At 37.2% G+C, this 12637-nt stretch overlaps 1 protein-coding gene across 1 annotated transcript in view; it reads left to right on the forward strand.

Moving 5' to 3' along the window:
- Positions 1-8029, forward strand: part of LOC126185117 (ER degradation-enhancing alpha-mannosidase-like protein 1) — a 189814-nt gene extending 181785 nt beyond the window's left edge. The window contains exons 9-10 of the mRNA XM_049927935.1: positions 1904-2062; positions 6366-8029. Of these exons, the coding sequence (XP_049783892.1) occupies positions 1904-2062; positions 6366-6461 (255 nt within the window). The 3' untranslated portion in view covers positions 6462-8029. The remainder of the gene's footprint in view (positions 1-1903; positions 2063-6365) is intronic.
- Positions 8030-12637: the final 4608 nt, after the last annotated feature.

Below are 12637 nucleotides of genomic sequence, written 5' to 3' on the forward strand. Positions count from 1 at the left end.
AACTGAGGCGCCAGGTGGAAATGGCATGGCAAGCCATTCCACAGGACTACATCCAGCATCTGTACGATCGTCTCCATGGGAGAATAGCAGCCTGCATTGCTGCGAAAGGTGGATATACACTGTACTAGTGCCGACATTGTGCATGCTCTGTTGCCTGTGTCTATGTGCCTGTGGTTCTGTCAGTGTGATCATGTGATGTATCTGACCCCAGGAATGTGTCAATAAAGTTTCCCCTTCCTGGGACAATGAATTCACGGTGTTCTTATTTCAATTTCCAGGAGTGTATAATACTCCTCCTCTTCCAGTATTAGGGGTGGTTGTGGTGGGAAGGGCCTCCCTCTGTGGCGGGTACCACCTTCCCCCCTGAAGCTACTACCTCATGTTAGTTTCTTCCCCCATCACCTTGTTGTACCCTTAGACCCTCTTGTACAAGATGCTGTCCGGGTTATCTGTATTTTCTTTTACCTGTCGTGTTACAACCACTGTAATGCCCTTTTTAAACTCTTTGACTTCCTTATATGGTTTGAGCAGCCAAGGCCTCATTTTTTACCACTTTTTACCTCTTCAGTGTTTCTCTCATAAGGAGGGACTGATAATCCAGTAGTCCAGTCCCTTTAAACACATCATCCTCATCCCACCACTGGGGATAAAGACAGACCCACAAAACCTCTCATTGTGTGCAAGCAAAAAAAACCTGTTATCCAGTTTGTTAACAATTATGTTCAAAAACCTTTCATAAAGTCTTTAAACATTTTTTTACTGCAGTTACTGATTCAGTATCTGTTACGTGCCTGTAACATTATTATACATCAAAGTGTTTGTAGAAACTTTGTTTTATTTTCAATATGGAAATGAAGATTCTGTTTGATCACACCTACATGATTTACTGTACTTCCCTATGCCATCCACAACTTGTATATTCCATGTATGTGCCATGAGGGTTTTCATTTCTGGCTTTACATAAAATCTCATTTTGTGTGAATTACCTCATAATTGGCAGCCATTGTTTTATAGTTGATACTTAAAAAATATTTGAAGGTGATTGTTATCTTCAGCAGCACATACAGTCAGGGTTATCAGTTTGAAGAAAGCTAGAACAAGTTACGGATATTGAATAGTAGCCCGTGTACCCAGACAATAAGTTTCAAGTAGTTTTGTACTTTCCATGTTGCAATGTAGTTCCCTGTATTATCTGTCAATGTTAAAAACTACTAAAAATTAGAATGAAGAAAGTATTTGTATGTATCTAAATTTTACCTGCCTCATACCAAAATGATACACACAAATCCCATTCAAATTGTACTCTCCCAGTTAAGTACATTGTACTGACGCGGTAGCATTAATATCTTTGGTGATTAATAAACAGTTTTTCAATGAGTGTGCATTTTATTTTATAAAAATTGGTCCTTAAATTTGTGCATCTATCTCCTTCCATAAGTTCTATCTCAGATTCTGGGTACACTATTTGTCATCTTCATTTCAGTAACAGCATTTGATCTTCTTAAATTTCAATGGGGTGCTCGGTCAAACAAGATGTGTGCCTGGAAGGATGATGGTGCATCTTGGAACTGCTCAAAGTGCAGTATGCCCACTAACATCTTTGCTCCTTTATGCTGTGTCACCACCACCACCACCACCACCACCATTGCCCCCTTCTCTTGGGAAGAGAATAATATGGACTAGAAGCTGATATGCTTTGCATCAATTTTTCTTGCACTTTGAGTGCCAGAATAAATCCTTCTATTCCTTTCTGAAGTACTAGAAGGCACAGTGCTGCTTTCATTATCCTTCCTGCTTGGATAGGCACTGTTGTTTGTTATTACTATTATTATTATTATTATTATTATTATTATTATTAGAACATGCAACTGTTAAAGAAAATAATGTTTACTTCTTTTTACAGCTATTTGATACAGATAACCATGTAAATAAACATTCAAATCACTACTTGTTCAGCACAGAAGGCCATTTGTTTCCAATCCATTCTAGTTTCCGTAAAAAACCATGGATTGCATCAGAAAATTCTCAGCAAGAGGAGACATCACCAGCTTATAAAGCCTCAGTAAGTATCACAGTGTTACAAATTAATATAATTACATAACATTTTAAAACTTGCTTAATTTTACTATACCATCAAGTGAATTGTGAATAATCACAGCAATTTGTGCAGAGAATTGACCATTCCAACATTTCATTGTACATTTTGTATTAAGCTTTAGTAGATGTGTATTGTGCTTTCAGGAGAATTCCTCCTCCTCCTCCTCCTCCTCCCTGTCCTTCACCCATAACTGCCGCTCAAGTAGGTACCACTACTCACTCCAGGCGGGCCACAGTGTGGGGAGATTTTCTGTGTGTGTAGTAGTACTGTAAATATACAAACACTTTAAAAGCACATACAGCAATTCTTGTTTCATTTATCACAGTAACTGCAAATTCAGACAAAAACTATAAAAACGACCGTAAATTTCATAGGTGAAGCAGACCACAGTTTCGTGAAGTTTTTGCTGTTGAGGTGTTACTTTGTTCAGATGGTTATGAATTTTCAGCTAAAATTTATTCTTTTATTGTCCCAGTGAGTAAAGAATGTGTGTGAGGTTGATTCCTGTGGTTCTTTTACACAGTATCCAAGTTGAGGAGTAAGCACTGAAATTCTTCAGGAACATTGTGTAGTCTTACCAAGTGTGGTGCTGCATTTGTGGGAGGAGTGAGCAGAAATCCACATCCAGTTGTTCTTTTTCACGTTTTCTGTAGTTTTCCTTGATAAGTTTAGGCAAATGCCGTGATGATTTCTCTGAAACGGAATCCTCCCTTGGGTTCAGAGATGAATTTCCTACCAAAATCAAAGATACATCAGCCACAATATTTTCAGAGAATCCTAGTGCTCACAGAACAGTTACAGAAAAGTTAATGACATTAGTAAACTGCAGGAGCATCCAAGGAAAGGTCCTAGAATTAGTATCACCTGCGAAGACTATAATGTCCAGATAGTATTAGGAACAGGAAGTTGGTTGAAAGCAAAAATGGAGAGCAACAAAATCCTTAGTTCAGATTGGAATATTTATCATGAGAAAAGGTTAGTCACCAGTGGTGGCGGTGTATTTATTCCAGTAAAGAATTCGATAATATATAGCAAAAATAAATTGATAATATATAGCAAGGTCGGTATGGTTTCTGAATGTGAATTAATCTGGGTGGACTCAAGCATCGAAGGTCAGGCAGCGGTCATCCACTGCAGTAGTAGCCCTTGGGCACCTGAGTGAGGCATGTCATCAACAGTTCCTTTCTCTCTGTATCTCCTCAATGTCCGAGAAACATCGCTTTGGTTCCTCCGAGACACCTGGACACTTCCCTTGTTGAGAACCCTTCCTGGCACAAAGTACCAATGCGCACACAATCGAACCGTGGTGTTGACAGTCTAGGCATGGTTGAGCCGTGTGCCTCTTTCCTGGTGGAATGACTGGATCTGATCGGCTGTCGGACCCCCTCCATCTAATAGGCACTGCACATGCATGGTTGTTTACATCTTTGGTGGAGGGGGGGGGGGGGTGTTAGTGACATCTCTGAACATTCAAAGGGACTGTGTCTGTGATACAATATCCACAGTCAACGTCTATCTTCCCGAGTTCTGGGAACCAGGGTGATGCAAAGCTTTTTTTGATGTGTGTAGTATTGGAGGGAAGTGTGGAGGGTAAAAATCATAGAGGGAGACCAAGGTTTGAATACACTATCCAGAAGGATGTATGTTGCAGTAGTTACTCAGAGATGAAGCAGCTTGAACAGGATAGGGTAGCTTGGAGAGCTGCGTCAAAGCAGTCCATGGACTGAAGACCATAACAACAACAACAAACATTTTGTGAATGTTTTATGGTCAGAAATTATGACTTTTTTCTAGAAAAAAAATCCATCATCAAGAAATCAACATGGATTCCCCAAACAGAGATCTTGTGAAACTCTGCATGCTCTGTTCCTTCTTGAGATCCATAGTGCTGTAGCATGGTGTATATGCTCCAGGAAAATTCTGGAAATTTTTTCGTCCAGGAGAAAACCGAGAAAAACCTGGGAATATTTTAAAATCCTGGGAATTTTTAATTGTTTTAGACTTAGGTTAAATTTTCATAATTTTAGTATGAAGACTATGGAATACTTCATAAGTATAAACTGCTGCTGGTGAGCACGACGTCGCAACTGTTTGCATTTCATTTGAGCAGTTGCCCACCGGCTCACGCACATGTGCCATTGGGTTGTGTATGGGCAGTACCTTCTCTCACTTCCGGCTACTTGACATGTGGCTGTTAGCATCAGTAGTAGCAACAAGCAGCCAGATGCTATCCGGAAAAAATTTTCTGGCGTGCAAACTGCCAGACTGCCGCATGCACATAGCAGTCTGGGTTGTAGTGGGGAGAGGGTTAGTCTCCACGTAAGCCGTGTTTATGTTTAGTGAGTTTGCTGTTTTCTCTTCATTTACACTTCACATCAGATGAAAACTAAGTGGATTTTTGTGGTTGGAAGCTATCAAGTGAATTAAAATGCATTCACATAATTACGGAAGTTTCAGTTTTCTGATTTGATTTTATTTATATTTTTATATATCTTTTCCCAGAGGCAGTCAATTTATTAGAAATGAAGTGTTTCATTCTGCACTATTGGCTAGTTTCAACTGTTCACTGAATTTCAAGTGCACATTTTCATCTTCTGGAATGTATGGTATTATGCCATAATAAAGAACCAAACATGAGATAATACAGTACTGGTGCTCCAAGAAAATTTGCATCTCAAAAACCACACTGAAATCTTAATATCAGGTTGGGACCTACTTCATTATGAATCTGGGCATATGAATGTTCCATGTAAGTATGATATTCTGATGGTCTTGTAGTATCCTGTTTCTTTTATGACATCACATAAGATCTCTTAATGCTGTATATGTACGAACATATGTGCTTCCTAAGTCATCTTAGCTGCCCATGGACAGTAACGCGCTTTCTGGCGCTCTCTGGCAACTACTGAAGTGAAGCTATTTCTAACAGGTCGTGGAGAAATATTGCAAATGGTGCTGTGAAAAGCCTTAGTTTCAAAGTAAATTTCCATGACTTATATTACATGTGCAATGAATTTCTTAAATCACAGAGCAATGCCTAAAGACAATATCGATTTGCAGAATGACCTACAGTGGACTGATGAATGATGCAGGCTCTCTCAGTTGACCATTGTAACATGTTGCACATACGTAGGAATAGAAATTCACAACTGTACAACTACACTATGGAGGAGAAATTGCTGGAAACATTATCTACTGTAAAATATCTAGGATAACTATCCAGGACGACCTGAAGTGGAATGACCATATAAAGCAAACAATAGGAAAATTAGATGGCAGACTGAGATTCATAGGAAAAATATAATTCATCCATGAAAGAAATGAAAGAAGTGGCTTCCGAGGCACTTTTTCAACCAATTCTTGAGTACTTTTCACCAGTCTGGGACCTTTACCAGGTACGAGAGAGAGAGAGAGAGAGAGAGAGAGAGAGAGAGAGAGAGTCCTTCAAAGAAGTGCAGGATGTTTGGCCACTGGCTTATTTCGTTGATGTGAGGTCATTACAGAGATGCTCAGCAGACTCTGCTGGCAGACATTACAAGAGAGGCATTGTACATCATGGAGAAGTTTACTGTTGAAGTTTTGAGAGAGTACTTTTCGGTAAGAGTCAGACAACACATTACTTCCTTCCACATACATCACATGAAATGATAAAAATGAGAAAATTCAAGAAGTTAGAGCTAATACAGAGGCTTCCCACACATCGTTCACAAATGAAACAACAAAAGGGAAATCAGTTGGTGGCAGCAGAGTTCCCTCTGCCTCACACCATCAGGTTGCTAGCAGAGTATTGGCGTAGATGTAGAAGCCATTGTCTTCCCAATGTCATCATATCTGATCTTTTGTTCCATCTATAGTTAGTTAGTTGTTCCATAGATCAAATTCATGATAAATGTTGTTATCTGAAATGTATCAACAGAACAAATATATAAGACTTATAAAAAAACTAGAAAAATATTTGTATGGCTATATGTTGGCCTTTTATAAGTTCCTTTTTTATTTATTTTGTAATAGCTAATTACTTCTACTCAAGAATTCCTGTATGGTATACAATTTTCTCTAAGGAGAAAACTCTTTAATCTACATTTGAAAACATTTCTGCATTCTGTTTCTTAAATAAGAATTAAACCAGACATAACGTTTTTGTTGACAGGATGTTACACAAACCCTTACCCTTTCTGTTTGAGATTCACTGCACATTATTTATGAAGATGATTATCAATGGTGTGCGTTTGTAATATATTTGAAATCTGTTTGTATTTATTCACAGTGTGATGCTGTTGATGCTGACAGAATGTACTTTCTGCCACTCAAGAGTCATTACCTCCAGCAGATAAGCTTGGCTTTGGGGCTAGATAACATCTGAGACTGGAAAATTTACAACAGGAGACACCAAATGAAATAACTCTTAGAATTGCATTCCATATTGTGTAATTTTATGTTTTGCAAAAAACTTATAAACTTAGTTGTTACTTAAAATATTGAAATTCATTGTTACCATTATAACAAAAACATAAATGTGTCTTTTATTTAGAGATTATGCCAGTGTGCTTTTTATTTGTATTACATTTACAGCTTTTATTTTTGAGTTGTGTAAATATTTTGTGTTAAAAACTTAATTTCTTCTTCACACCACAGAGTATATTTTCAGACAATAAAAGACTGTGATGTTAACTATTAATTGAAAGTTCCATTTTTAACTATTCCATTTTTAAATGGGAGCATTGATGCTTTAGATGTAGTTCAGTATTGGATTACACTCAACAAATAAGTATAAGCTTTATATATATATGTCAAAACATATTTCCTGCAAAATTACATTTGGGGATATAAGAGCAAATGTGGGACTGTTTGTTTAGTATAAATTTTAAAATACTCTTGCAAAGTGATTAAGTGGTAGACACTGGCCTTTTATTTGGAAAAAGTGAGGTTTAATCCCCATTTGACCATTCTGATTAAACACTCTGGGGCTGATGCTGTAAAATAACAGGTATGTTGACCTGTCTAAAAGTATGTTGCCTTTAATTTTATGAGTTTCTTGTTAGTGTTACGGTTCCCACTTGTCTGGGCTATATTGTGGACACCGTATTTAAACACTTGTGGACATACTGGAAATGTAGCTACATTTTTTATACTTTTTGTGGAGTGGCATGTTTGTAATGTACAGGATCAGTAGTGTAGTGATGGATGCTTTGATTAGGAATGAAACTGCTCTCAGGATTTTGAGGAAAGTAATTTTTCCTATTTTTGAAAGAGCTTAGAGTACATAATTCTGAAGTTATGTTATTTATAAATATCATTTTTATTAATGTAATAAAATCAAGCTTCTGATGCAAACAGTGGCATTATTTCCATAAGTTTTACACTTCACAAGTGTAGAAAACCAAAGTCAGGAACTTTAGACTAAATTAATTTTAAAAAAGCCTGGATAAAAGTTGACAATGTATCAGATATTGATGTCTCTGTAAGACAGTGCGGCGAGAGCATTTTCATTGACTCAGGTTAGAACAGCTCATCTGTACATTTTTCTGTACTATATTATGTGTTCTGTGATTAAACATGTCAAGGCGCAAACAAATCTGTATGCCAAACAGAGTGTAAGAAAGTTACAAAGCATTAAGTTCCATTCATCTACACGTGTTCTAGTGGAATACAAATTATGGTCCATATATGACAGGTTGATACTGTGTATATGAGAGCAACTGGTGTCTGTCCAAATGTCATGAACCATTACAGGTTTGTATCTATTCTCAGAAACATCCATAAAAAAATTTGACATGAAATAGGAGAAACTGTCTATGACTCACTGTATGAAAACTGTATGTGCTACTTTCTGTTATGGTCTCAGAATATTACAAAGAATTAAAGTGTGAGTAAATTTGTGACTTTATTTCAAGGGTTGCATGGCATAAAACTAAACAAATATGGTGTAAAGCTGTATATATTATTGACACCAATGAACACATTTCTCAAGGAATTATCTAGAAAGTGTTAAGCTCTTCTTACAGAAAGATTTTTACACACCTCTGTCCAACACTTGAGAATTGGAAACTGCTATATTATTACTATGGGAATGACAAAAACTCCTAAGTGAGATAACCTCATATGATAAATGATCACACATTTCATAGGAGTGAATTCATGTGGTGGACTACAGCAAAACATGTTGGATGTTGATTTACCTGACAAACAGCTGTCATATGGGGCATTTGTGCACTGAACCTTGAAGTCATGAGGGAAACTGGCTTCCCACAAAATTTTACCAGAAAACTGCAAACCATATGACAAAATAACAGGAAACTGTCTAACCTTTTCAGTTTATGACAACCATCTTTCTTGCAGAAAGCAGAGATTTCAATCCACCTCTTTTTACATTTGAACCACAAATAATTATGTCAGATTATTGGAACAAGAATTTGAACATTCTATCATAAAAGATCCCATACTACAATACTGTCCATAATACTTGCTACATACTTTGTTTTTAATTAATTATGTAAACAAAATTTAAGTTCTGAGAAAATCAATTTATTATTTTCTTTTTCTCTCTCAAAAATGGTGTTTTGCTTTATAACTGTGCCCATTCACTAAATAACAATGTTTTACACACAATTTCAAACCACAGAGTATAGATTTTTCAGTGACATGTTGTTGCTGCTCTATTAAAAACCTAAGAGTTGCATGAAGTGTGATAAAATTGGCTAGATTTTTCAGTAGAGGCCTGCATGTGTTACTTTCAGACTACTGTACTTTATTCAGTACAGAGTTTCAGTGATAATGTACATCACAGTTAAAATTAAGGCATTGAAAAAGCAATATGTAAGCATTCATCATCATCATCAGAGAAAGTTGTCACTGTAAATCTGATGCAAAATTAATTGCACTGTTCATGGGATAGAATAGGTGACTAGTTGCTGCATTGTTCTGTGTAGTTTTTCAACCCATCCTTGATACAGTTCAGTTGGTCCATGTGTTCATAAACATTTAGAAAATGTAACAGATCTACTAAGGAGACTGCCCACACTACACTATTCCGTCCTCTTTTAGTATACTGCTGCGCGGTGTGGGAGCCTTACCAGATGGGACTAACGGAGTGCATCAAAAAAGTTCAACAAAGGGCAGCATGTTTTGTATTCTCGAAATATGGGAGTGTGTGTCACTGAAATGATACAGGATTTGGGGTGGATATCATTAAAAGAAAGGTGTTTCTCGTTGTGAAGGAATCTTCTCACGAAATTCCAGTCGCCAACTTTCTGCTCTGAATGCGAAAATATTTTGTTGACACCGACCTACATAGGGAGAAATGATCACCACGATAAAATAAGGGAAATCAGAACTCGTATGGAAAGATATAGATGTTCATTCTTTCCATGCACCATATGAGATTGGAATAATAGATAATTGTGAAGGTGATTCAATGAACCCTCCGCCAGGCACTTAAATGTGATTTGTAGAGTATCCATGTAGATGTATTACAGTACAATTTATCACTGTGTTAGCTAAAGCAATAACGAAGGAACAGGTGTAGATGCACAATTATAAAACAATAATGGAACAGTACAAGACAATGTTATTTGAGGTTGGCGCACTTTATACATAGGTGAGCCCAGTCGAGGGTTAATGATAAATAGGAATTTTTGCAGCAAAGGTCATGTGTTGAATATTTTTATTTCCTCAATGACCGGTTTTGACAGTCTAGCTGTTGTCTTTGGATCTACAATATACCAGGAGAAAAACATTACTATGACAATTTGCAAAACTGTGGAAACTAGACAAATGGAAAAACATCAACCAGATCACAATATTTTTTATGTACCTTCAGGAAATGTTACTATGCACGAGTCTCACAACCATAATGATAGCACACTCCATTTAAAAAACAAAGGTGCACTTTTCTTTTCAAATATATAAAACGGAACAAACAAGAAGTACATAACAGCAACAGTGTGCCCCGGAGTGGAGGCAAGTTCATCAGTGAAGCCATTGTAGCTACAGCTCATGAATCTCTTGCTACTAGTGGTGTAACAGAAGTAACAAAATACTTCAATGATCAGAGACTCAAGGTGAATGTCACCAAATCTCAACTACTGACATTTAAAACAGGCAGTTCTCATCACAAAAATATGAATAGTGTGTGTAATATCTCAGCAACAGAAAATGGCAACTGTAAATTCCTGGGTGTATATATCGATGAAAATTTGTGGTGGACATACCACATTAATTTCGTATGCGGAAAAGTCAGTAGTGCCATATATCTCCTCAGCCAGCTTGCAAAGATAGTTCCTAGCCAAGCACTGAAATTAGTATATTATGGAACACTTTACCCCTTTCTCAATCACGGAATTGAACTATGGGGCTGCGCAGCCGATGTACATTTAAAAAGAATACTACTACTACAGAAAAGAGCAATAAGACTTTTACATGGGATGGGACATAGAGATTCATGTTGTGAAGTGTTTGTGCAGCACGAATTTCTGACAATATGTTCTCTGTACATCTTCAAAATAATTGTATTTTTTATAAGTCAACCAACAGAAGCTATCAAGGGCAGTGATGTACACGATCACAACACCAGAACAAAGTGTAACTATTTCCGTAACAGAACAACGTTAAAAATGACTGATAGAAGTCCATATATCAGTGGTTTGATTTGGTATAATAAGCTACCAAACCCTCTAAGAACGTACACGGGAAATTTTTTTAAAACAAAATTAAAATCTTTTCTAATAGAAAAAGTTTATATTCTTTCAATGAATTTTAAGATAGTGATTGTAACATGAGGCATTAGCATATCAGTTGTAATGTGATAAATGTAAAAAATAGACATAAGAAGCAACAGCTACAGAATATAGTGTATTTTATAAGTATAAATATAACCATAGTATTAAGTCTGACGTTTGCAAAAGCCATCATTACGATGTCTCCACGCAAAGAAAATGTAAATAAATAAATAAAAAGGAAAGACAGCAGACAAGCAGCAGAAGCGTTGATGGGTGGTTATTTGCTTTGTCAGTAGATGGCATTATGGAACCACTACAGTGATTATTAACTAGTCTTTGAAGTACAACATTGTATTGGCTAGAAACACTGACATAGGAATGTTTATTATATAATGTTACATATTGTTTACGGCCAAGTTACATATTGTTTCACCCCAGTGATGGGTGTTGTGAAACCCCAAATGGCACCCAAGCAAGGAGTTATGAAAACAGCGAAAAATGGAAGGGCAATTTACACGGGCAGACCGTTGGCTCAGGTGGTCTCTCAACCTCACAACACAAAATCCCCGTTATCAACAAATGCTTTGGCACCTGCTCTCCAGCAAGCAGACACTTCCTGATAGTCCCCAGCTCAGGGTCCTGGTCCTGCTTAATGTCGACATCAGCAAAGAACTCTGGCACCTCGGTTAAAATGGCATTAGCCCATTCCTTGAATGCTTTGTCACACTTGGTTATCTCCTCGCTGTCCTCCTGAAATGTCTGGCTAAGCGCATCAGCCACCTGGTTGTCAACCCCTGTTATATGCCGCACCTGAAAGTGGAATGCGGATATGTTCACCGCCCACCTAGCAATTCTACCAGTTTTTCTGGGACAGGCCAGGGCCCAGCATAACGCCTGTTTGTCAGTTTCAAGATCAAACTCCTTATGCTCCAGGTGGAATTTAAATTTTTCGAGTGCAAAGAGTACAGCCAAAGACTCATACTTGTAAATAGAGTATTTTAATTCAGCCAGTGTCAAGCTCCTAGAAGTTTAGGTGGCAGGGCGCCTCTTCCCAGAACATTCCTGCAGTACAACAGCAGCACCACCAGCATTGGAGACATCTGTCTGGACAATAAAATGCTTTTGAAAGTCTGTGTGAGATTGTCCGCACTTTGTATCTGCACAGAAAGTGTACTAATGTGTGCAAACTTAGCTTACCAATTGGCACGAAAATGGACAAAAGATCTGAACTGTCTTCTCAAGCCTAGGGTGGTAAACAGACATTCTATATAAATATGAACCTAGCCCTATAAGTCAGCTAATATCATGTGTGGATCATAACAAAAATAATTAGAAATGCTGCTGTCACTTAACTAGAATGCATGAATGAAAGAAAGTGAAAGTTTGGGCTCTATTCTAGAGATACAGAACAGCTATTCTCTTTTCTATTCTACATATAATTTATCATCTGTGCTTTCAGGGGTCAAGTGATACACAACAATCATGTTCAGTTACTTTCAACACTCAATAACAAAGTATTTAACTCTTGGACATACTGAATATACGATTATTAAAATTGTTATCTCTACACATGAAATTTTTTTTATCACAGGAAAGAATGATTAAAATTTCATTAGCTCATTTACATCTACGATGTCATAGTTGGTCAATGCACTGAGTTGGTGGAGAATAAATTTACTTTTTAAACCAATGAAAAAACTCTCATGTACTCAATGTGAGGGTAGGTTAGTATCCTTTTTGACAGTCAATGGTCAAAGTGTACGCAGTTTGGAGTGAGCAAAATCTCGACTCAACATTTACTGTGGCCTAATGCGCGATGGTA

This window comes from Schistocerca cancellata, chromosome 4 (genome assembly GCF_023864275.1).
Source record: "Schistocerca cancellata isolate TAMUIC-IGC-003103 chromosome 4, iqSchCanc2.1, whole genome shotgun sequence".
In the NCBI taxonomy this organism is placed as follows: Eukaryota; Metazoa; Arthropoda; class Insecta; order Orthoptera; family Acrididae; genus Schistocerca; species Schistocerca cancellata.